The sequence below is a fragment of the Penicillium argentinense genome (genome assembly GCF_028826775.1).
Source record: "Penicillium argentinense strain IBT 30761 chromosome Unknown utg000009l_segment0_segment0, whole genome shotgun sequence".
Lineage (NCBI taxonomy): Eukaryota > Fungi > Ascomycota > Eurotiomycetes > Eurotiales > Aspergillaceae > Penicillium > Penicillium argentinense.
The window spans coordinates 2,202,333-2,225,522 of record NW_026622668.1 but is presented as its reverse complement, the minus strand read 5'-3'; the positions used below and the strand labels follow the sequence as shown (position 1 = coordinate 2,225,522).

At 50.8% G+C, this 23,190-nt stretch overlaps 12 protein-coding genes across 12 annotated transcripts; 6 read left to right on the top strand and 6 right to left on the bottom strand.

The window, feature by feature from the left end:
• Positions 1–175: 175 nt before the first annotated feature.
• N7532_008422 (putative MFS transporter) lies at positions 176–1,847 on the bottom strand (the record flags this gene model as incomplete). Its single annotated transcript, XM_056620914.1, has 3 exons — positions 176–708; positions 785–1,482; positions 1,537–1,847. The coding sequence occupies 3 exons, from the start codon at positions 1,845–1,847 to the stop codon at positions 176–178; spliced, it is 1,542 nt and encodes a 513-aa protein (XP_056471720.1).
• A 977-nt stretch (positions 1,848–2,824) lies between these two features.
• N7532_008421 (uncharacterized protein) lies at positions 2,825–4,092 on the top strand (the record flags this gene model as incomplete). Its single annotated transcript, XM_056620913.1, has 4 exons — positions 2,825–3,016; positions 3,069–3,444; positions 3,497–3,617; positions 3,675–4,092. The coding sequence occupies 4 exons, from the start codon at positions 2,825–2,827 to the stop codon at positions 4,090–4,092; spliced, it is 1,107 nt and encodes a 368-aa protein (XP_056471719.1).
• Positions 4,093–4,959: 867 nt separating this feature from the next.
• On the top strand, positions 4,960–6,592 carry N7532_008420 (uncharacterized protein; the record flags this gene model as incomplete). The annotated part of the gene is made up of 7 exons (XM_056620912.1): positions 4,960–5,115; positions 5,184–5,313; positions 5,374–5,497; positions 5,555–5,576; positions 5,631–6,063; positions 6,121–6,425; positions 6,563–6,592. The coding sequence occupies 7 exons, from the start codon at positions 4,960–4,962 to the stop codon at positions 6,590–6,592; spliced, it is 1,200 nt and encodes a 399-aa protein (XP_056471718.1).
• Positions 6,593–7,569: 977 nt separating this feature from the next.
• N7532_008419 (DUF726 domain protein) lies at positions 7,570–9,722 on the top strand (the record flags this gene model as incomplete). The annotated part of the gene is made up of 2 exons (XM_056620911.1): positions 7,570–7,801; positions 7,870–9,722. 2 exons carry the CDS (start codon positions 7,570–7,572, stop codon positions 9,720–9,722), a joined length of 2,085 nt encoding a protein of 694 aa, XP_056471717.1.
• A 399-nt stretch (positions 9,723–10,121) lies between these two features.
• N7532_008418 (OSTA/TMEM184 family protein) lies at positions 10,122–11,221 on the bottom strand (the record flags this gene model as incomplete). The annotated part of the gene is made up of 4 exons (XM_056620910.1): positions 10,122–10,514; positions 10,570–10,719; positions 10,770–10,895; positions 10,958–11,221. 4 exons carry the CDS (start codon positions 11,219–11,221, stop codon positions 10,122–10,124), a joined length of 933 nt encoding a protein of 310 aa, XP_056471716.1.
• Positions 11,222–12,662: 1,441 nt separating this feature from the next.
• N7532_008417 (uncharacterized protein) lies at positions 12,663–13,827 on the top strand (the record flags this gene model as incomplete). The annotated part of the gene is made up of 4 exons (XM_056620909.1): positions 12,663–12,671; positions 12,728–12,811; positions 12,866–12,997; positions 13,051–13,827. The coding sequence occupies 4 exons, from the start codon at positions 12,663–12,665 to the stop codon at positions 13,825–13,827; spliced, it is 1,002 nt and encodes a 333-aa protein (XP_056471715.1).
• Positions 13,828–14,204: 377 nt separating this feature from the next.
• N7532_008416 (NAD(P)-dependent alcohol dehydrogenase) lies at positions 14,205–15,281 on the top strand (the record flags this gene model as incomplete). Its single annotated transcript, XM_056620908.1, has 1 exon — positions 14,205–15,281. One exon carries the CDS (start codon positions 14,205–14,207, stop codon positions 15,279–15,281), a length of 1,077 nt encoding a protein of 358 aa, XP_056471714.1.
• A 74-nt stretch (positions 15,282–15,355) lies between these two features.
• N7532_008415 (putative zinc metallopeptidase) lies at positions 15,356–16,699 on the bottom strand (the record flags this gene model as incomplete). The annotated part of the gene is made up of 2 exons (XM_056620907.1): positions 15,356–16,659; positions 16,687–16,699. 2 exons carry the CDS (start codon positions 16,697–16,699, stop codon positions 15,356–15,358), a joined length of 1,317 nt encoding a protein of 438 aa, XP_056471713.1.
• Positions 16,700–17,770: 1,071 nt separating this feature from the next.
• Positions 17,771–18,987, bottom strand: N7532_008414 (putative RING finger domain protein; the record flags this gene model as incomplete). Its single annotated transcript, XM_056620906.1, has 2 exons — positions 17,771–18,056; positions 18,125–18,987. 2 exons carry the CDS (start codon positions 18,985–18,987, stop codon positions 17,771–17,773), a joined length of 1,149 nt encoding a protein of 382 aa, XP_056471712.1.
• A 1,303-nt stretch (positions 18,988–20,290) lies between these two features.
• Positions 20,291–20,992, bottom strand: N7532_008413 (mitochondrial fission 1 protein; the record flags this gene model as incomplete). Its single annotated transcript, XM_056620905.1, has 4 exons — positions 20,291–20,641; positions 20,732–20,825; positions 20,902–20,920; positions 20,977–20,992. The coding sequence occupies 4 exons, from the start codon at positions 20,990–20,992 to the stop codon at positions 20,291–20,293; spliced, it is 480 nt and encodes a 159-aa protein (XP_056471711.1).
• Positions 20,993–21,227: 235 nt separating this feature from the next.
• On the top strand, positions 21,228–21,941 carry N7532_008412 (kinetochore Spc24 family protein; the record flags this gene model as incomplete). The annotated part of the gene is made up of 3 exons (XM_056620904.1): positions 21,228–21,254; positions 21,315–21,712; positions 21,764–21,941. The coding sequence occupies 3 exons, from the start codon at positions 21,228–21,230 to the stop codon at positions 21,939–21,941; spliced, it is 603 nt and encodes a 200-aa protein (XP_056471710.1).
• Positions 21,942–22,119: 178 nt separating this feature from the next.
• On the bottom strand, positions 22,120–23,085 carry N7532_008411 (uncharacterized protein; the record flags this gene model as incomplete). Its single annotated transcript, XM_056620903.1, has 1 exon — positions 22,120–23,085. One exon carries the CDS (start codon positions 23,083–23,085, stop codon positions 22,120–22,122), a length of 966 nt encoding a protein of 321 aa, XP_056471709.1.
• Between the last annotated feature and the right edge of the window lie 105 nt (positions 23,086–23,190).

The following is a 23,190-nucleotide window of genomic DNA, read 5'->3' as shown; positions in this document are numbered from 1 at the left end:
CAGCTTCCTGTGTCGCGAGGGCTCTGCTCTCGGCACAATGTATCATCATGTTCTTTATTTATATACCCATATAGGCACTTATCCGTTGCCGATCCACGAATTTTGAAAGGGCGCTCGATTTTTTTTTTTCAGCCAGGACAAGAAAGACCTAACAATCTCAGGAGCTGGCATGCTTTCAAGCTCGTTTTTGATTTCCAAAAACCATTCGCCCCTGCCATTTCCTCATTTGCTTGCCATACGCTTGAAGGAACGCCATAAAAAACAAGGAAGCAAATGTGATGGCCGCCTGAATCCCCAGTGCTTTTGCTGGCCCGATGCGTGTGACCCAGTCGATCTGAACATACGTCGCCATGAAACCAGCCCAGTTGCGACTGGCCGTCACCCATGCGCCGACTTCTCCTGATCCTTCGGGGTAGCAGTCGAGGAGATAAGCATTTATGGCTGTCGTGACGATCATAACTCCCACACATTGCATGGCAGCGAATACTGCGATCACCATGTAGTGCCAGTGTCTCTCGAACGCAAACCCGAGAATGATGAGGCTCACGCAGCAGAGGATAGTGGCCGGGTAGGTGATGATGAGCCGAGCTTCCGGGTCGAGTCTGCCGGAGTGACGCTTCATATAGTACCAGCCAACTGCGTCGTGGAGGAAATGACCAATAAACCAACCGAGGAGAACACCTACGATGCCGAAAAAGTAGAAATACCCTTGGAATTATTAGTACAGGTATCTTCTCATTTGCTTGGATGTCGGATGGTGAAAATCAATACGATAAGGACTTACCAATACCTCTGCTCGAAAATCCATAGATGTTGGTGAGCCAGATTCCAATGGTGGTGTTGACCCCAATGACCCACGCAGAGTTCAAGAAGTAATAGATGAGGATCGTGAGAACCGGAATTTTAGTGATGGCTACGATCGGGCGAGCCATACACTGGGTGAAGCTCCTTTGTGAAGTTCTGGTCTGGTGCACTCCGATGAGGCGAGAAACATAGGTACCAGGAGAGCTTGGAGGAGATTTTCGATCAAAAAGCGATTCGTCCAGCAAGAAGACGAGTACCAAGCCGACTCCCGAAAGAATGGTGCACACCCAAAAGGCCCATCGCCAGCTCACGTCCGATACGATGAAGCAGGTGATCAGAGGGCCCAGGTATGGGCTAAGGATGATCGAGAACTCCACATAGTTGATGATCTGCGGGTGCTGGTGGAAGAAAAACAAATCTTTAATCCACATCAGAGCCCCTCCTTGGCCCACACTGCAGAAGAAACCGTTGATGATGCGTGCTGCGAGGTATGAACGAAAACTCGTTGCTGCTGCAGACCAGGCGCAGGTTCCTAGCATCACACATTGGAACACTAGAGTGACCGGCCAACGGCCAAAGTAACTTGCAAATGGTACCACGAAGAGTCCACAGGCACCGATTGTGAAGAGGTTGCCGACGACCGCTCGCTGAACTGTTGCTTGGGCCAGTTGCCATTGCCTAGGTTCTGTTGTTATTCGACATCGCAACTGAACGAGTGAACTGCGCACTCACATGGACTGAGGGATTATAGTGATAATCGCTGTACCTCCGGTATAATCTGCCAGGAGAGCGATATATGCGATGATTGCGACTATCAGCCATTTCTTCCCATCACTCCAATTGAGAGGATCGCTAGGAGTATCCAGTGGCTGGGGGATGAGGACATAACGACCATCGGCGCTGGTCTTCAACCTGGCAGCATTGTCCGCATAGTGGCTTGGATCAACCACATAGCCCTCGAGGGCTTCCGCTTCTTCGTCAATCTCGGCTGCATCGAGATTGAGCGGTGGCTTCTCATGAAACAATGACGCTTGGGAGCGCATAATAAAGGAAATCGGATCTACAGATTGAAAGAATGAATACAGGGAATGAGGGGAACGCAGAAAATGCAATCAATAAAGATGCGGAGATCACAAATTCTGGCACCGGATGTCGTACAAGCAGGAATGGCAAATGCTTAAAAAGTACGCAGTAAGTACTACCTTCAAATTCCACAAAGCAGATGTCGGAGGACATCGGGGCCCCGGGCATGGCGCCGAAATGCTGTTTGATAAAAATTGCATGAAATGAAAGGCCGTAACCGCGATTCAAAGGATTGCTGATCTTTTCCCTGTTCTATACATGTTTCATTGGGCCTAGAGAACTTCCACCATAGGGATCCCAGGTGTCTTTGCGTAGTCTTTGTCGCAAGCGAGGGCTAATCATTTCACGCGAATCCTTGGCTGGGATCCAAGAAGGATTGACCGGGGTCATTAATCTAATTACATTACATGACTCCGCCATAATAAGTACTAGTATGTACTGGGAGTAGTGCACGTGAAAAATGGCGAGGCACGGGGCAATACCAAGCTGGACACGGGCCAGGGAGCAAATCCTCCTCGCATTAGCGCGCCGGAGCCACAGGTTCCCCCCAAGCAACCACCAGCATCCACCCCCCGATCCACAATGCTAAGCAGGCCAAGCAGGGGGATTGACCGGGGCGCGGCCCGCCTCATTAGTGCGCAGCATCGGGGGGTGTGGGTTGGAGGCCGTCTGCGCCATCGGATCCCCGAGACCCCCGGCCGGACGCCCATAAGGCCATTGTGTAACAAACCCAGAACGCCCTGCTGGGAGCGTCGCAGGATCCTTATCCTTGGCTAGATTTGAGCATGGGGATTCCAGAGTGGCAGGGTGGTCCGGAGGGCTAAGCATTCATGATATAGCGGGTAAATAGGAAGGTGGTTTTACATCTACTACTCTCCTTCGCCCTCAAGGCAACCCTCATGTTCTTCTCACACACGACATCTTCGCCAACGAAGCGATGACAGATATGCCCGATGTTACCTATGGTGGCAAAGGCCCTTTGTTGCTTGGGGTGACCTGGTCGGAGATGGGCCTTGCGCTCATTCTCATCGTCCTGAGAGCAAAAACGGCCTCTGTGTGCCCGCCAGGTCAGCCCTCCTCGGGGATATTTGGGCTGCGATGGGATTTTGTATGGGTCATTCTGGCTTTTGTATGTCATCTTCCCCAGCTTCCTGCCTTGAGCATGAGTTTGACTAGGGTAGATGGTCGCGTTAGCGGCTCAAAGCACCGTTACTGTGAGCGTTCAATACGGACTCGGCAATCATCAGAACTTGCTGTCGCACGAAAACCTGGTCAGAACAAATCTGTGGAGCTGGGTGGCTCAAGTTCTCGCGATTCTCGATTTAGTCATTGCACGCATCGCGGTCATTGCGTTTCTGCTATCGATCCAAGGGAGAACGATGTACAAGAGCCGATATCTTCTGTACGCTGTGGGCACAATCCAGGCGCTGATCAACATCATTGAAGTTGGCCTCATCTTTCGCCAATGCGAGCCGACGGAAAAGCTCTGGGATGCCGAAGTCCCTGGGACATGCGACAATGTCGTGATTTGCTCTCAGGTCGGATTTGCGCAAGGGAGTAAGTGACACTGGCTCGTCGTACCTTGAGACTTAGAGGCTAATACACGCAGGTATCGGGGCGGCCGCCGATTTTTTCCTGGCATTCTATCCAATTTACATTATTGGAAGGTTGCAACTGATGAAGCTATCAACGAAGATTGGACTATGTCTCCTGATGGGAGGTGGATTAATGTAAGATCTTGCTCTCCACCCAGTCGAGGAAGCAGCCGTAATCTAACTATCCCCAAGTGCAGGTATCGCCGGAATCAACAAGACAACTGCGATCGCCTCCATTACGCATGCCGAAGACCTCACGTATTCCATTGCAAAACTCGATACATGGGTCCTGACAGAGATGTGGTTTATCATTATCTTCGGATCAATTCCCGTACTTCGACCCTTTTTTGTTCGATTCACTCAGGATATCAAAGTTGCGACGGGACATTCTTCTAGCACTAAAAATTCCAGTGGCTCGGGTGAAAGTCGAAATCAGCGAGAGTCCTGGGTACGATTGAATGATAATCCTCAGACAAACTTCGCGCCCCATGGCTCTGCTTATACCAGTGCCTCTCATGATACCGAGCACTCACAACGCAGACTTGCTGAAGCCACGGGGAAGCAGATATTGGTGACAAGGGATACAAGTGTGGTGTCAGAGCGATTCTAAAAAGTTTCAATGATGTTCTGCAAAACTTCTGGCGCTATTTAAGAGAATTTTGCGAACATGACCAAAACCCGGGATGAAAATGGCAATTCCTTGTGGCGACTGTCTGCTTCTGGTTTCTATGATAGAATCATTTACTTACCTCGGGAACTCTAGGTCTGGTAAAACAAAGACCTGCAGCATAGCACCGGACGCAAATCTACAGAGTAGCATTCAGGGGCCGGGGTCGCTCGGCGAAAATAATATGTAAGGAGTTTTCTAGCGCGGACAGATCCTTGTAGATACATGCACCAACCATTCCGCATTAATGCTCCCCCGAACTGCAACAATGGGGCCGGGTGTGTCAAGGTTGTACTTGTAACTCAAAGTATCCACGGTGAGCCTAAAAAAGTAAACCCAGTTGAGAATTGGCTTTTTTTTTGAGCTGGGTTTCGTCCACATATCTTACCGCGGCTAATTCGCAAGGCTGGCAGCACCCTTATTACCACTACCGTAATATGCCACGCGGCCAACCTGGCTGAGGGATGAAACGTGCTCGTACCACAGGGATACGCTCTCATATACATTCACCCCGAGTGTACATTCTGTAATTGTTGCTTTCCGCTGGTGAGAAGCTTGTATCCAACCATGTGGTGGATATTGTTCGTAAGGCTCGGACGGGGATCGTGCCGAAAGTCCTCCACCGCTGGGCTTTGAATAGGGGCCTCCAATTCAATGACTATGTCAGAGTATTTCTCCACTTTTGGCTAATGCTGCCCCAGCCCCCCGGCCTCGGAGGTTCGAAAGGTCCAATAGACCGAATCCTCCGGTTGTTTCGGAGCAGAGCGATTGCTCTTTCTACACTTCGTCGCTCCCCGTCGGTCTGCAATCATGTCTGTGTCGGATGCGCTGGCGAGAGTCCAAAAGTTTGCTGCCGCCGAGGCAGCAGGAGACAAGGATGCCCATGCGGCTCTTCTCAAGTCCATCCGGGAGCTGCAGCTGGCAGCGGAGACACCGCTCGAAACAACTTCACGGATGAACTTCCAGGTAAGGAGAGACAAGAAAGTCCTTAACGGTTCATGCTCATGGTCTTGCTACCTCCTTGTCTCTCTTAGATTATGCAAAATATCTCCATCCGCGTCGCTATCGAGAATCGCTTTCTCCATGCCATCGCCGACCGGGGTGGCCAATCCATCTCCGCTAGCGAGATCGCCCGTCAAACGTTGTCCGATCTTCTCTTGACAGGTTAGCGGAGACATCGTCAAACAAAAATGGTACTCAATAAGGTTTAACACTGGCTTTCAGTTCGTGTCTTGCGGGTATTGACAGCAATTGGGCTCTGTGACGAAGTTGGAACCCAGCTCTATGCTGCCAACAAAAACACGCATTTCAAGATTCTGCCAGGGTCTATTGCAGCAGAAAAGCACCAGTAAGTGATCTACCAAGCTGCTCATTCTATCTTGATACATGACTAAACTTTTACTAGCTTTGATTTGGATTTTGGAATGGTGAGGCTTCGGCGTCGAACTAGAAGAAGTCATCCTGAGTACTAAAATTTCCAGGGAGGTAAACTTGTGGAATATATGCGCGGTCCAGGCATTCAGCAGTTTGCAGACGAGCCAGATGCGGTCACCCTTTTCAAGTATGCGCATGGAACAGACGTCATCTTTGGCTTGTTGGAGGAGAATGCGGAGCAGAAACAGGCATTCGATGACTACATGGCCGCCCGTCGTGTAGATGACATGCCTCAGTGGTTCGAGATCTATCCCGCTGCGGAGAAACTTAACGATCTTCGACAAGATCCCAATATACCACTCATGGTTGACGTTGGGGGTGGCCCTGGACAGGAACTCGCAAGATTCAAGGAGCGATATCCTAAAATACCCGGACGATTCGTCTTGCAGGATCTTCCATTGACCTTACAACGCATTCAAGGACTACCGAGTGGGATCGAGACCATGGAATATGATTTTTTCACATCTCAACCTGTGAAAGGTAGTTACATCATAGTGTCAACCTTGAAAAGAGACAAACTCTGACAGTGGTATTTAGGATCTCGAATTTATTTCCTCCGTGATGTTCTGCACAATTGGTCCGATGCGAAGAGTGCGCAAATTCTTTTTAGAATTGTTGAAGCCATGGATCCGGAATACTCTACTCTGTTAATCGACGATTATGTCCTTCCCGACACGGATGCTGACCTTCGTGCTGCAGAAATGGATATCTTGATGTGGCTACACACGGCAGGATTGGAGAGAACCGTGTCGCAATGGAAGAGACTTTTTGACACAGTCGGATTGGAGCTCATTCAGATCTGGAGTTCTGCTCGAGGCAATGAGTCTGTGCTAGAAACTCGAGTGCGTCGTTAGTACAGAGGTAGCTCTTACACTAAGTTCAGTTATTCCAAGGCTCCAACAGAGAGGGCACTCCAATTCTATGTGACGTGATGGCAATATGAAGTTGTTTTTGACTTTGCAAACTTAACGATAATCAGATTGTCACATCGATGGTCAATATCATTTAGGAGAGTATAGTGCACCTAGGTATATATTTCAAAGCATGTGAATGTATCAGAAAAAAGGATGGACTGCGATTTAGCAAATCCTCAGGGACAGCTTTTGATGGTGGACTGTGATCACATAAATGTGAAGCTTTCTTCAGTGTTTCTAGAAGACAGTACCTTCGTGTATATATCGGCTCGTCCCACATGAGGACGGGGGCACGTGATCGACGTACAGTGGCAGAAAGTCACGCGACCCACCGCCTTCGCGGCCGGGTATAATTGCTCGCAGCCTCCGCGAACCTTCCTCTCTTTTCTTTCTTCTTTAGCTCTCTTTGCCTTTTGGCTTAGATCAAGTGTAGTATCTGTTCTTTTCAGTTTAATCTCTGAAAGTCTTCTCCGGAAGACATCAATGATTATTCCAATTTTTGTACCTCGCGACCTGCCCTCTGTGCTCTGCACATGTCTCGTCGCACAGTGTCATCGGGCTTACACTACCTCCGATTGACGCGAACCTCCTTTTTCATCAACTGATCTGCTTGTTCGATCGCTTGGAGAAGAAGTGTCAGCCAGCAGCCTGGGTTGACTCGTGAAGATGGGTTGCCAGGAGCAGTTTCTTTAAGGAGTTCGCTCCGAGGCGATCCACATCATTTGATGGAGCTTGGAAACATGGGAAGAGGTTTTCCTGGCAAGAGCCGCAACCAACGTAGAGGCTGTTGCCCGTCCTTCTGTCTGTGACATCCAGCCAGATCATTCGAGCCTACAATACTGTAGTTCCGAGGCTTCGAGGTTTCCAGCAAGTCGACATTTGAATTGTTTATCGCAAGACTGCCGTGAGAATTGGAGGGAAGCTGCTTGCGGGCACGAGACTAGTGGGGTTCCACGGCTTCCCAAGCTTGGAGGAGCCTTTCCCTCCTTCACGACACTTTCCGAGTGGTAACGGTCGCCCTTCGAACCCCGTATTCCTATGCGTCATTGAACCGCTCATAGTTTCAGGCGCCATGTTCAAAAATCTCAAAGAGAAGCATGCCGCCCTGTTTGATTCCAAACAATCCGAGGCACCCAAAAGCAGTGATGGGGGCCAGGATCTGACGTCAATCCTGGACCGGTCGCAGCGTGCCGACCTCACCGTGCTGGTCGCGGAGATTGCGGAATTGATGCGCATCGCCGTTGTCGAGACCTTTGAAAGCTCCAGAAAAACCCTTGAACCACAGTCCCCAAAGAAAGAATCGGGTAACAAGGAGGAGAAGAACCCTCGCCCTCGTTACCTCCGCGGCCCCGGGATATTTCATCCACTGGAGACATCAAGGCGGCACAACCAAATCTTGAAAAGCCCGCCCTGACAGTCCGCGCTCAGAAAGCGGCTCTGTCGCATTTTGAAGATTGGCGAGATTCCGTACTCTTGCGAATTGGCGAAGTCGTCAATAAAGACGATGACCACGACGAGCGACAGCCAGAGAAAGAATCCTCGGCGAATTCAAATGATCTCTCGCTGGCTGAGGATCAGGCAAGTATAGATAAACTACGCGAAATCTATCATCCTATCGAATCTCTCCTAGCCACGCTTCCGAAAGCAACCCGACTACTCATCCTACACTCCCTTCTCTTGCTGCTACTCAGTCTGGAACACTATAATGCGTATTCACGAGTCTTGATACTTCATATTGCTTCCAGTCTTGACATCGATATCAATTTTCTCAACGAAGACGAGGTCAAAGTCGCCCGAGGTCTTCTCGACACTGCTCTAGCACTCTCATCAGAGCCGGATGCCAAGCAGCAGGTCAAGAAGAACGATGATCTACGTAAATGGAAGGTTGGAATTGCTTCGGTTGCTGGTGCTGCCCTGATAGGTCTTACCGGTGGTCTTGCTGCACCCTTGGTCGCTGCCGGACTTGGAACTGTTATGGGTGGGCTAGGACTTGGTGCTACTGCGGCCGCTGGGTATCTGGGTGCTCTCGCTGGCAGTGGGGTCATTGTCGGGGGTCTCTTTGGTGCCTATGGCGGTCGAATGACTGGTCGTATGATGGACAAGTACGCCAAGGAAGTGGACGACTTCGCCTTTATCCCGATTAGAGGATCACGAAAACGGACAGAGAAGGAAAGTGAGGCCGCTAAACAGGACCATCGTCTAAGGGTGACCATTGGAGTTACCGGGTGGTTGAAGGACGAATCCAACTTTGTGATCCCTTGGCGAGTGCTTGGTGCCGACTCGGAAGTTTTTGCGCTTCGCTGGGAGGCGGAATCTTTGATGAACCTTGGGAATGCCATCTCTGCGCTCGTCACTAGTGCTGCATGGTCTGTTGCCGGACGTGAAGTTTTGACTCGGACTGTGTTCTCGGCTATCATGAGTGCTGTCATGCTCCCTATGGGATTGATGAATGTCGCTCGCATCGTCGACAACCCATTCAGCGTGGCGAAATCTCGAGCCGACAAAGCAGGTGAGGTTCTAGCGGATGCCCTCATCAGCAAAGTCCAAGGTGAACGTCCAGTCAATTTGATCGGGTACTCCTTGGGATCGCGCCTGATCTTTTCGTGCCTCCAGAATCTGGCAAAAAGAGGTGCCTACGGCCTGATTGAAAGTGTGATATTGATGGGATCTCCAACACCCTCGAACGAAGAACACTGGAGTCGTGTGCGCAGTGTTGTGAGCGGCCGAGTCGTAAATGTATTCTCGGAAAACGACAACGTGCTGGCCTTCCTCTACCGAACAAGCAGTTTTCAGCTAGGAGTTTCTGGTCTACAGCCAGTCAAAGGCGTCCCGGGCGTGGAGAATCTCGACGTGAGCGATGTTATTAGCGGTCATCTTCGATACCAGTACTTACTGGGTAAAATAATCTCGTCTATTGGTTTGCAGGATCTTGACATGCGGGAGATCGAGCGGGAAGAGGCTGCTCTGGCGGCGGAGGATAAGCGACAAGAAGACGAGAGACTCCGCAACGAGCGTGAAGCTGGCGTGAAGGACCCTGGTTCATCCGCTGCACGCGAGATTCTCAATAGCCAGGATGGATTCGGAGAAGAGTCGCGAATGCAGAAGCAGGTTGAAACCCAGACCGAGGAGCATATGACAAACCATCGGATTCAGATGATGGATCTGGATGACAAGGATTACTCTTCGCCATTGGTTGATCAGGAAGGGAAGCATTCTGCGCTTTGATGCATATGAGTTATATACTGGCGATAGGATTGTGGATGCTACCATACATCCGTGGTGGCAGGGCGCAGTCAGCAAAGGAGTGAATAGCTTTTATAGAAGCAGACAGGACTCTGCCGAAAGACTTGAAATAACGCATACGAAATAGCAACGAATAACTTTCGACCCAATTTCACTCCACCACGCAAAGTTTTACGGACAAGAACAAGCAATTCTAGCTTGAGAATATACACTGAAACGCTTCATATTCAATAAAAGAAATCCAAAAAGAAAAAAATCAGTTCGAGTCAATACCCAGCCGCGACGTGCGCCCATGCCGCTCAGGGTAAGCAGCTGATGACATGGATGAATATCACTAAACAATTTAAAAAAGCAAGAATCGTCCCAGCCACAGTCTGCCGTTTACACCCGGGAATTCAGGCTCACACCGGCCTCCCTTAGTTCCATCTCCGCGGCCCGAAACATGTATAGTGTTGACATGATGTCTCGGAAGAAGTCGACAGGATTCCACAAAGCAAGCCATGCGCAGATCCCCAAGGGACCACCTTGGTAGCGTTTTGCAAAAGGCCTGCCACTCTCGCTATCGACAACGGCACGATGCTGTTGAGAGTCGCTGGCACGGGTGGTACTCGATGCTTTATCGGGCTTTGTGGGATAGGAATAGGGGAATACGAGTGCAAAGGGGATCATTTGAAGACAAATGATCATGGTCGGAATGCCGATAATGGTATCCGCGTAGCTCAGTGTATCCGAAGGTTCGAGGCCATTTGCAGAGTCAACAATCATAAAGATGATCTGTTTGTCTTTAGGATGATGTCAAGAAATGTCTGATCAGAAGAAAGTCACCCACCTTCTCCAAAAATACAAGGCCAACGACCAGCTTAAAGACCAGAAGCTTAGCCAGTGGTTTGTGTTCCTGTATGTAGGATTTGACATTCCGGTAGAGCCTCAGAATAGCCAAAACAGCGAAAGCCACTGAGATGACTTGGGTTACGTTGATCTTTCATCTGTGTTAAAGATTAATCACTCCGTTGGAAAAGACAGACTCACCCAAAGATGAGCAAAGCGCCTGTCACGACTGTCTAGGCAGTAGACACCCGCTGCTTGTGTGATACATTGAGCAATGGCGGTAACGAATGAGACAATTGGGTATTGAAGCACGAAAAACCAGGTTCTCTGCAAACAGGGTAGGTCAGAATCAAATACCAGACTCGAGAATGCTGGGCAGGCTCACCTACCCAAAGCCAAGATAGCCCGTCGGTTGTTTTATCCTTGTTGTATGAGCTTGGAATTCTCAAAGATGCAAAAAAGTAAACTTTGTGTCGATCATTTGGCGCGAGAAAGTCACAGAGAAGCATCAAAAAGCTGTAAAGAGCAATTCCTTGGAAAACCTCAACCCATCCAATCAGGTAGACATAGGCATCTGGGAAACAAATGGACAGAAAGGAGAAGATCGAGTAAATGGGGAGCACGATCGCAATCCTCATAATCCTTAGAGCCATTTTTGTCAGTACATCATTTCCTAGTGTTGTTGATGGCAGTGAAAGAACATGGACATACTTTATCTGCTCATTAGGATTACTGAATTGAACCGCATGCCTGAACATGGACAATAAAATAGCTATGGTGGTGATAGCAGTGCAACATCCAGAGAGAATCATATTGAATTGGTGAAAAGTGAAGTTGCCGACGAAGTTCTCAGATGCATCTAGGACAGGATCAGTTGACCTCTCCTTTGGCAGAGATAAAAATAATACTGGGAACGATAACATACTAGCTACTAGATTTGTCGGCATATCACAAGTCGGACCGCTACTAAAATGGTCATTGTTGTGAATGATCCCCATGCTGAGAGCCTCAAAAATTCGGAATTGTGATTACTGCCAAAGTACTCATGGGTGAATGTACCACAAGAATAATGTCGAAGATGTATGCTTAGATTCGGATGGCGTAGTCAATTCAAACGGTATGTATTAATCTGATTTGAACACAAAAGCTGGCCCTGGCTACTCTGGCTTTATATTTCCCGAGTAAGCTCAGTCTCCCTCTGCGCAGCCCGTTGATGCTAGGTAGCTTCATTACATTTAGGTTAAGATCTACTCTGACGGATCCACTTGCAGATGAGAATCTGCGAGGTGCTCTTCAGCTGGGCGCACTCTGCCCTAGCAACAAGCCTAATCTGACCCCATTTCAAATGGGGTAGGGGTTGCGGCCGCACAGACTCACTCTGATTGGCTGCGAGGCACCAAGTTGCACGTGGAGGACTCAAATTGGCTGCGCTAGTCCATTTGGGGAAGGCATTGCGGTTGCCCAATCAGCGAGCAGGGGAGCGGTGGCTGTGAGTTGGATGCTCGCAATGGCGTCGGACTGCGTGACAACCTCTCTCATATTAATCCTCACGAACAACCCTACCTTAATAAGTAGGTAGCCAGCAGGCACAAAGACTCGCTTCTCGACCTAGCTACTAGTGGCTCACTGCTCCGAGCTGCAATGCCGAACAATCGTGGACCGAGCAAAGGGTGCCAACGATGCAGGGAATTGAAGGTCAAGGTGGCTCCACCCCCCGGACAGAGACCGAGAGTAGTTGTATAGACTGACAAGCGATAAAGTGCGACCAAGGTAAACCGGCATGCCAGCGATGTCACAAGGGAGGCCGTAACTGCATTTATCAGAATGCGTTTGATCGCCTTCATAGAGACCAAAACACAGTGGCACAATCGAATGCGATCAAAAAATGGCGACAGCGCTCTGATATCAAGCTTCGAGATTTGCCTCTGGAAAATCCAGGTGATTCGTTACATCAGCGAGCTTACAACCGTTTTTGCTTCGATTTTTTCACACTTTCCCCGGGGGTGATGGGCCGGCTCCCTGGGTTACTCAAAAATACCCGGAAAGACTCATGTCTCTTCACGATTGTGACGGCAGTCTCCTACGCCAATTATCATGGCCGTTGTAAGTCAGAGAAAGCAAATGAAGCGAGCAGATTGCACTATGGCCTGGCTTTGCAGCAACTCGCTTCGGTAATGACTGACAGCACGGAGATACAACGCGATGATGTTCTGGTGGTTATTTTCCTATTCGGCTTATATGAGGTGAGCCGGTTTTGGAAATGTCTTTCTTAAAGAAGCTGAGCTAATGATATTCAGATGTTTACATCCTCCTCCCGCGATGGCTCATGGATCACCCATATGCAAGGCACGCAATCAGTCATTGAACACCAAGACAGCACCAGGCTGGCAGATGACTCAAATTATCTATCGATATTATGCACGCATCTGGTATGCTGTCATCTATTCCGTCTAAAAGGGATTTCGATACTAATACAGCTCAGGTTGTTTATTATTTGACTGAAAACAAAGATCCACCACCGCATCTTGACCGCTGGATTCAGCAAATTCCATTTGAAAATGACCTTAAGAAGCATCTTGTCAGACTGATGTCGGAGGCGTCAAGGCTATGTATGAGGCTAAGACAAAGGTGTGCCTTGAAAGGTGCCACTGACCATGCTGATTTGAGTGTCCTGGACGATTCTCTTGCTCTGGATATGAAACTTGAGGCATGGGCCACACAGCTGCCTCCAGCGTGGTCGTATATTGCCCAGACATCACTGTCTCACAGCAAGCGCCCAAAATGGTCCAAACAATTGTTTTCAGGTCCAGGTGCGCCTGAAAAAATGGTATCCTACTTCACCTCTCTATCGGCTAGCAATTGGAATCTATGCCGAGCCACTCGCATTCGACTTAATCTCACGCTTCTAAAATTCTTGGACAAACGCCCGTTCTTGTCACCTCATATCCCAGAACTGAGAGCACGGACTATTGAGATATTGCTAAATTTGACGAACGAGGTCGCTCATACATTAGCTTACTTGTTCAATCTCTCCCCTGATGGCTCCTCCGATCTTGCGTCACCAAGTGAGATCCCCACTATCTGGGCTTATATGGTGATGTGGCCTACCTTTACCAGCTACTTCTGCTTACAGCAGAAGTTGGTCAAAGAGAAAGATACATTACAAAGAGGTGTTTGGTTCAGAAAAGTGCTCAATTTCTTGAGCGAGTCCGCCGGCATAGCGAAAGTACGGATTTTGGTCCAGGAAACAACAACCTAGCTTGAAGTGACAGAAAATAGAGGGAATCAAAAGAGCGAGATATTTCTATAGCAGCAAAGTAATTGGAACAGACATGATGGTCGACTTCATGAAGTATGATCGGCATGTCTACTGTTTAGTTCTGCTGGGTGACGGGCCCCACTTGGGACGGAAGCTCTGACCAGCGCCGGTGAAATCATCATGCATCTCGCCGACTCGACCATCACACCGTCCGCAACACAGATTACTCGTCCAACCTACCACTCCGAGAACAAACTTCGTCATTCCCGTCGAGGGAAATATCCGTGTTTCAGGGTCTGCTTCAAGAGACCCAGCGATTCACAGTCAGTTCGAGCAACAGCCTCCTGGTCAGCTTTTCGCCAAACAAGCCCTCCAACATGGATTCAACACATCCACCCGTTGCAACTTCAGCGCATCCGACAAGCATGAAAGCCTGGCTCTACAATGGTACTAGCGGAGGCCTGGAAAAGAACATGCATCTCGAATATTCCGCTCGCGCACCACCAGTTCCACGTGCGAACGAAGTCCTCATCCAGGTCCTTTCGGCCGGTCTCAACCCAGCCGATTTCAAAGTCCCCGAAATGGGAATTGCTGCTCGTCGTCTGGTTATTGGAATGCCCGCCACCCCTGGCATGGACTTCTGCGGGCGAGTGGTAAGCACCGGACCTAGCGCCACGCACTTCCCCGAGGGCCAGCTCGTCTACGGATGTCATAGTCGGCCCGTGCAGTTTGGCTCGCTGGGCGAGTATCTGTTGGTGCCTGCCACTTTTGTTCGAGCCCTTCCTGACAATCTGGGGGCTGATCAGATTGCCGGAATCGGTATTGCAGGACAATCAGCATACCAGTCTCTTCACGGCTACGTGAAACAAGGAGACAAGGTCTTTATCAACGGTGGCTCGGGGGGCTGTGGATTGTATGCCATCCAAATTGCGAAGCATATGGGCTGCCATGTTACTGTGACATGCTCGACGAAGAATGTTGAATTATGCTACCGGATGGGTGCCGACGATGTCATCGACTACACTGCCGAGGAAGACCTCGTCGCGGGGCTGCAGCGCCGGGGAGTGGTTTATGATCATGTGCTGGATCATATCGGACTTCCATCTCCACTATATTACCAATCGCATCATTTCCTGAAACCTGATGGTGTGTTTGTCCAGGTGGGTGCGTCGTCAATATTTACATTTGCTGGGCGTGTAGGCTGGCCATCGCTACTTGGTGGTGGGAAAAGAAAATATGTGATCTTTTTCTTCAAGAATACCGGGGAACATCTCGCCAAGCTTGGGAAGATGATGGAAGAAGGAAGTCTAAAAACACAGGTGGATAGCACATACGAGTTTGAAGATGCTGTCCAGGCCTTCGAGCGACTACGCTCGGGGCGTGCGAGAGGAAAGATCATCGTTCATGTGGCCAAGCCGAAGGCCCATTGGTCTCAAGAAGTGGGATTGTTTTGATGTACCGTATCTGTGGCCGGATAGCACTTGATGCTATATGCTTTTTCGGTTTTATTTATTTGCAAAATATCAATTCATCGCCGCTTGAGGAATGTCAGTGCTCCCAATGCTAGAGCATCCATGCCAGTTTTTAGGGTTGGCTCTATGACAGGCGCGAAGAAAGGAGAATGATTGCTAGGTAGCTCATTCACCGTTCCTTTGGCGACGGCATCGTCCCAGCTGTCCTCATCTATCCCTCCAAACATCCACATAACATAAGGCACCCCAACAGCCGTTGCCAGAAGGGAAAAGTCCTCGCTGGCCGAAGGACGTTCCGTATCAACCAGATTGTCACGAAAATAAGGCTGGAATGTGGCACGCAGAGCATCAACAGTCTTTTCATCATTGACTGTAGATGGGCCAGCGGATGTATGAGTGATCTTCGGCTTCTCAACTGCACCGCCGGCCTGGCACTCTGCCTCGATAATCCGATGAATAGCCTGAAGTACGCGCGCGCGCACATCAGGATCAAAGGTGCGCACACTCAATTGCAAGTCGAGGTAGTCTGGAATAACATTGCCTGCGTGGCCAGCATTGATGCTGCCACAGGTCACCACTGCGACTTCGCCTGGGGCAACTTCTCGGGATGGAATAGTTTGCAAGCGCATTACAATCGAGGCGCCAATGACGATGGGGTCGATTGTTACCTGTGGTGAAGACCCGTGGCCGCCGCGACCGTATATACGTACATGAAAGGAATCGGCTGCGGTTAGTAGATCCCCAGCTCGAATATTGACTGTTCCAGCACGCATTCGTATGACATGCTGTGCAAGTACGAGATCCGGCTTGGGAATTTTCTCATATAACCCGTCATCCAGCATTGCCTGTGCGCCTTCTAGATGCTCTTCTGCAGGCTGAAAGACACAAACCAATGTGCCGCTCCAGTGATCTCGCGCAGAATGTAAAAGCATTGCTGCTGCCATGAGTGTTGTAACATGCGAATCATGTCCGCAGGCATGCGCCACAGGTGTGCTAAGACCATCTCGGCCCTTAGCCACACGAGTGCTAGCATAAGGTAAGCCAGTCTTCTCTTCGACAGGCAAAGCGTCCATATCTGCGCGTAGTAGAATTGTGGGACCATCACCATTTTTGAACACGCCTGCCACTCCGTGACCGCCGATGTCTGCATGTACGTCATATCCAAGGGTCCTGAGATGCTGGGCGGCTGTTCGAGCTGTCTGTTCCTCTTGCCCGGATAGTTCGGGTTGGTTGTGTAAATGACGATAGATGCTTTCAAATGGTCTGAGGTCCGGTCGATATCGGTCTAGCACATTTTGGAGACCGTCGCTGTCGTCACGGGCCAATTCTTCGAGAAGAGATGAGCTGGGGATCTGGAATACTTAAGAAGCGCATCGGTTGTTCATACCTCTGAGCTGCATGATGGACTTAACGCAACAATGTTCTGTGCCTTGGGGATATCCTATGGCAGTAGCAGAATTAGCAAGCTTGTGGAATGGGGCTTTTATACCAGGGCTGGTTGAGGAGGGGGGGGTTTGTAGTGAAGGGACCCGCCGCCACCCGACGGCGGATGCGTTCCGTTCTATTCATAAGCACGCGACTTTAGTTATACACACCCGGCACCTCCACAAAATTAATTGGAAACTTATTGCAACTGAAAAAAGGCAATTCCTCAAATGTATTGGTTCAATGTCCATTGCCCGAATCTGTAAGAATGTGTAAGACCAGGCTATCCCTCAAGATTCATGTACTGCACCCAACTTTCTTTGGCAAATTCCGTCAAAGCCAGGTGTCCATATACCCTTTAGTCGTATAAAATGATCAATCTATTTGAAGCTCGGCTGTCTGAGACTCAAAACTAGGCACTGTACTGGATCTGTCTGGCACTTGCGCAAATGTGCCAGTGGGTCCTACTATCCAGAAACAGGACTAGTGTCACCTGACTTAAAGGTATACAAACCGCCACGCCAACTGAGCTTCTGTACTTTAGTAATTGCAAAATATCAGAATTTCTGAATTAAAAGAAGCCCTAGCATTGGTTTCTATTGGCGGATAGCCGTCAGAACAAGTACATTGAAGGAAAAGGGCGCAAGCGCGTGAGAGGACAAACATGCCGTGACCAGGGGCGAGGCGGGGGAATATGTGCATCGGCAAAAGACGAATTCATGGAAGCCAGCCATGGTACTGAATGGAAGCACGTCAAGTGTTCGCTGCTTGTAGAGACAGAAGGGTATGAAGAAAGTAAAGGAGGTACGGAGGACGGAGGAAATGTGCTGAACAGCTTGACTAGTCGACGGCAACACAAAAACTCAAAAGGCTGGATTTTCCCAAAACCCGAATGAAAATTGAAGGGGCAGAACCGCAATCTTCGGTGTCGTAATCGTGAGTTGGTGACCATTTCACGGTAGGTCATCCACTAAAGACGTACTCCACTATGCAGTGGAGTGTTAAAATTCAAGTTGGCTCGAGGCAAGACAATCGTGATTACTTGATCACGAGCTTGAACCACCGAAACGGCTCCATACCCAGCCAGTGATTCCGCCACGGAGTCCTTCGCTCCGACTGGACCGCCTGGATCTGGGCGCCGTCTCCTGAGTTGGAGAATTGGTGGTGGTTCTGGATAAGGAGCGTCGACCACTACGCGAGCTGAGTGAGCTGCGCGAGAATGGCGAGCTACGCCGGCGTCGCCTTTCGGGTGATGGCTGTTCAGGGCTGGCCGGGACAGAAATCGGATGATCACGGGTGCCTTCGCCAGGGCTTCTGGTGCTGTTTGTAAAACTATAGAAGTAACGTTAGCTGGAATGGACAAAGTTTGATGGGTAAAGAGTCTCCATCGGGTTACATACCTTCTGGCCGAACCAATGCTCTGGCGGCAATTCGGGCAGGTATCATGACGGCTCAGCCAGACTTCAATGCAATCGAAATGAAACCAATGCTCGCAGGGCAGCACTGTAACTTCGGTGCCGAGCTCCGCCTGGTCCTTGCAGATGGCACACTCGGCCTTGCCATCTGAATCCATCATGTGTACGTCAATTTTCTTCGTAGGCAGCGATTGAATGGCCGTTGGGGATGCTGGTGGCGGTCCTCCTCTCTGCTCATCTTGTTGACCGAGCTGGGCAATGACTTCGTCCAGCGCTTCCCGCGAGTACACGGCATCGCCGAATCGACCGTGATTTTGCATCTCAGCTATATCACGCAAGAGTGCGCTCAGTATTAGCCCATGATTTGGGAATTCAGCGGTGCGGCGGACAGAATCTAGTAGGCTGTCGATGTCGTGGTCAATAGGAGGACGCGATAAGACGCGGGGATACCGGCGATGTAGGCGGGATACATACTCGGCCAAGCTTTCCATCTGTCCCATCGGCGCCACTGGTGATGGGCCTCCCCTCCCGGAAAGGTGTCGAAACACGTCCGGGAACTCATCATGACGGAGATCCTCCTGCTCTGATGAATGTTGACGAGGCGAAGTCGAACTAGATTGTCCATGAGGTTGCACATGATGATCAGGAGGTTGATGATCATGGGGGTTGGAGATGTCTGTCAGGATTGTTTGCAATGTCTGGAGCATGGAAACCATGGGGTTTGAATAGGCACCACCTTGGCGAGGCGGGAAGCTGCCTCGATAGGTAGCGCTGCTAAATGAGAAGCGGCCGTCGGGCGACCTGTAGGTATGCGATGAGTAGCCATGGCCAGGAAAGCTGAAATCCATGGCGTTGTATGCCGATGAGGGTTGATATCTTGGTGGGGGAATCTACGTCCTCCCACGGGTTGTGGTCCGCCAGGGGATTTATAGGCGAGCGGGGTGGGAGGGAGGCATCACGTTCAGGGGCGAAACCCTCTGCGACCTATGAGTGACGCGGTTAGCGGAAATACGCACGACAGGGAACGAGGAGCTGCATACGATCTGTACGAAATCGGACCCGCAGCTGGGGCACGATAGCTCGAGGTGGGAGTTGGGGTTGTTGGAATCGCGCATCCAGTCTTCGCCACACGCGTGGCAGATCAGAAGTGAAGGATATTCCGACTCCATGAGGGAGGACCAGAGAACTAACGCCGGCAGTGTTGGAGCGCAACAGAGACGAAAGGATCAGGTCGTTTGTCGGGGCGTGGGACAGTCACGAGTCATGCTTATCGGCGTGGGGCAGGCGTGATAAGTCGGTAGAGTTCCAATAGTCACGCGCCAGCAGCGGCGAACAGGCGCGTGTTGGCGATGTCAAGTGGAGTGAGGCAGCCGGGGCTAGTCGCGGTCTACTGCAGTACAAAAATCGGATGTGTAAAATGGTGCGGGCGAGAGCAAGAGAGTGGGAGGAAAAAGAAAAGAGATGACGTCGGCCCGGTTGCCTGAACTGACGAAGCTAGAACAAGGCGGAGATGAAGGCAAATCCAGGAGACCCAAGGTTTTTCAAGGTTGCGACGGCTGTGTATGCATCACAAAAATAGTAATCGCTGTGCAGGCACTCGCATCAGGCAGCGCCGTTTTCCCCCCAGTGAGACCGTTTCGGAGGTTTGACGCAAGTGGCAAGGAGACAGCAGAACAGTCTGGAAACCCGCCAGCAACACCGACAGCCCTACTGCCATATCGCCCAATGGTCGGTACACGTTTGAACTATAATGGTTCTCTTCTATTTCCTTGGATCCAACCAACTCAGCGAACGGGGTCCTAGTTGGCTCATTGGCTTGGGCAGTGAAACGCCCTGCCGCCGAGGATAGATCCTAGGGATGTATAGTCCTCGGAGTTTATATGTCCACTGAAGCCTACTAGCAGGACCTGATTTGTAGGAAATGAGCGCGTCCCATCAGGAGCGACAGTAAAAGAGTAGAGACATGTGAAAGAACCAGATCGTTAGAGATGAACAAAGAAAACGCCCGCAAAGATGCTAATACAAAGGAGAGCCAGAGGGAACCTCAACACCTTCACATAATACAGTACAGCGAGTCCCGCGACGCAAGGACTGCCCGTCCGGCTGTGCCACAGCCCTTGCAGGCTGCTCGGCCAACGCCAATCCCAACGCTCACCGTCTTCTGACACCCTTGAAAACCAGGCTGGCGACCGTGCCCGCTGCGACGGCTAAGCCTCCCATGATCGCAATGCCCATCAGGCCCTCCCTCGTCACTTTCTCGTTTATCGCATCCTCCAGCTTCGATGCCTGACGGTTCTTCCATTTACCCTGCTCGTCCTTGCCTTCATGCTCGAGCAGGGCATCGTTGAGTCGTCGGGACTCGCCGTAGTTGCCCAGCTTATAATTGGCCAGGGCCATGTACCAGAGGCATTCCCGTTGACGTTCCGGGGCGGCCCTGAAGATCTCGGCCAACAGACGCAGACCTTCTTGCTGATCAGACCGTGTGTCTTCGCAAATCAAGCCCTATGGGAAGCCCAATCTCCGTAAAGGCGGAGAGGCCAGGTTAGCACATGTTCCATGTGGTGGAGACGTCTGGAGAATGGATCGTCTTACCCACGCGTAATTGAACTTGGTCTGGACGCCGGCATACATGCCCTCCTTCTCGTATTGTGCGCGCAGCACCTGGAGCTCACCGGCTCTGAGCGGCCTAATTCGAGCAGGAAAATGCCTACGTCAGTTGATGTTTCATCGCCGGCGGAGGAAAGCTCGGGGGCGCGACAAACCGGAAAGCTGCCTCGATTTCTGCAAAAACGGTCAGTAGAGCGAAAAAGTCTCGGGTGGGTGCGGGTATCACATACCTGGACTTCTTCCCATGGTGAGCGCAGTAAGCTAGAGAGCTGGTCGGGGTGAGGGTGGAGAGTTGTGGTGGTCAGAAGACGAGAACTCCACTTGAAGCCGAGCGAGCGAGATGCCGAGAGTCACAGGCCAACGTCACTTTCGGAGGACCGACATGTGGCGGTGCTGTGGCTTGTTGCGGCAGCAACAATCAAAACATCCCTCCGCCACCCTTCACATTTCGTATAAGCACTTTCCTCCAAACCCGCCCACCATGTTGCTCGACGAGGATCCTGGAACTGTATGTACTGGATGGTTCTTCTCTGTTAGCCCCGGCTGTTCTTGACACTGACTTTCTCAGCTCATCCACCACACAATTGGCAATTTCAACATCCACCCCGATAAACAGGCCGTCACTCGCATCAATGATTCCCTCTCCACTCTACAGCAGTCGCGCGATCTTCGCATTCGTGAGGCCGAATCAGCCCTGCGCAAACTATCCCGCAATCTCAATTCCTTGACCACTCAACACGATGAAGCCGTCGCGGTTCACGACTCCGGTAAACACGCCGCCGAAATCGTTGAGCTAGACACAAAGAAGTTCCGCATCGCCAAGGCAGCCTCGGAGCTGGAGATTGAAAGTGAACGTCTCGAGAGTGAGCTGGAAATGCTGAAGGAGAGGCTGGCCGATCTCGAGTCGCAGGGCCTCGAGGGCGATGAGGCTACTCGTCGTGAGCGCGAAGCCGATGACGCAACAATGTGAGTGGTCGTTCCCATGCATCAGACTAAACCATACTAACAACCGAACAGCTTGCGTTTGAAGATCTTTCGATCCTTGGGAATTGACATTGAGCCCGACGATGCCGGCAATTTCCACCGGGCAGTTATCCGCAACAGTCGCAAGGGCGATGTGCATGTCGTCAACATCGATCCCAAATTCTCCCGCTTCTTCTACTCGAATTACTTTTGGTCTACGATGCAGGGATAAATTGATGAAACTATGCAGGTGTGGGTTTACGGGCGTTATTTTTGGTGGATGGACAATTGCTCAATGATTGGAGTTGTTATACCCCCAAACTGTGTTCTCTGTTGCTAGGATCATAATATCACCTAGAATTTTCTTTGCTTCTTCTTTCCGGGAATAGTGGCACGATAGTCTGTCTATCTTAGGGGCGATCAACGCTCGCTAGTGCCTGCATAATCCTTTCTCGGTGCTCCTTGGGCACCTTGCCATCTGCTGCTGGGTCTGGATGGCCTTGGGGGAAGATCTTCTCAACAGTATCCAACAGTCTATCTTTTTCCGACTCGGGTATATCTAGTCCCCACGATGCAACCCACTGCTGCTCGTGCCGGGCCAACTCGGACTCCACTTGGTCCATATCTGGAATATCATATCCATCCCAAGTCAAGGTAGTCTCCGTGGTGATAGATCCCAATTCCGACGCCGCAGTTCTGTACCTCGTCTCCACACCCAGAGGGTCCAAACCCAGCTCCTCGGCACGAGCGTTCCACAGCGCCTGTCTCAACGTGCCGTCTCGCTCGACCAGCATCCAGAAAAGTGGATATGAGCTCCGTGCCAGCGCGTCTCGCACGCCCTTGGTTGCCTCGCGCGGGCTCACCAGGACGCCCGCCGTCTGGCTCGTGCGCCATCCAACAGGCGCCTGACGGAGCGCGCCCTCAAGTTCACGCACCAGGTTCGGCCCCAATTTCGCCTTCAGTGCCTTGCATTGCACCAACACGCGAACTGCGCGCTCCCGCTCTCGCTCTGGCAGGTGCCAGGTGCCGACCAAGTCGATGCCCGCATCGTCGCGCCCGCCGACGCGATGCAAGGCAAGCGCGTACCGGCGGAGACTCTCGAGGACTGTATATTCGTAATGGGTGCCTATATAGACCGTGCTCGTGGTCGGTAGTGATATGCGATCGGCATAGGAGAGGAAGGTCGCAAGGCTATTGTGGTTCTGGGAGGGCGGAGATGGCGCGGAGGGGAGTTTATATAGGCGGCATGTGAAAGGCGAGAGGTCATAGTGAGCCCGTGAATTGGTAAATGAGCGGCGGAATGGATTTATGGGGTATATTGGAGGTGCCCATAAGCACCTGGCAGCGAGCCCATTGCGTGGCAGCAGATGTCGCATTGAGTGGTGTTGAGTTGAAAGTTGAAGTGAATGATCGCCTCACCGCATTGGAAGCCTCTCTCAGCATTTCCATCCGCGCACGCATTTCGGATTTGACAAAGAGCT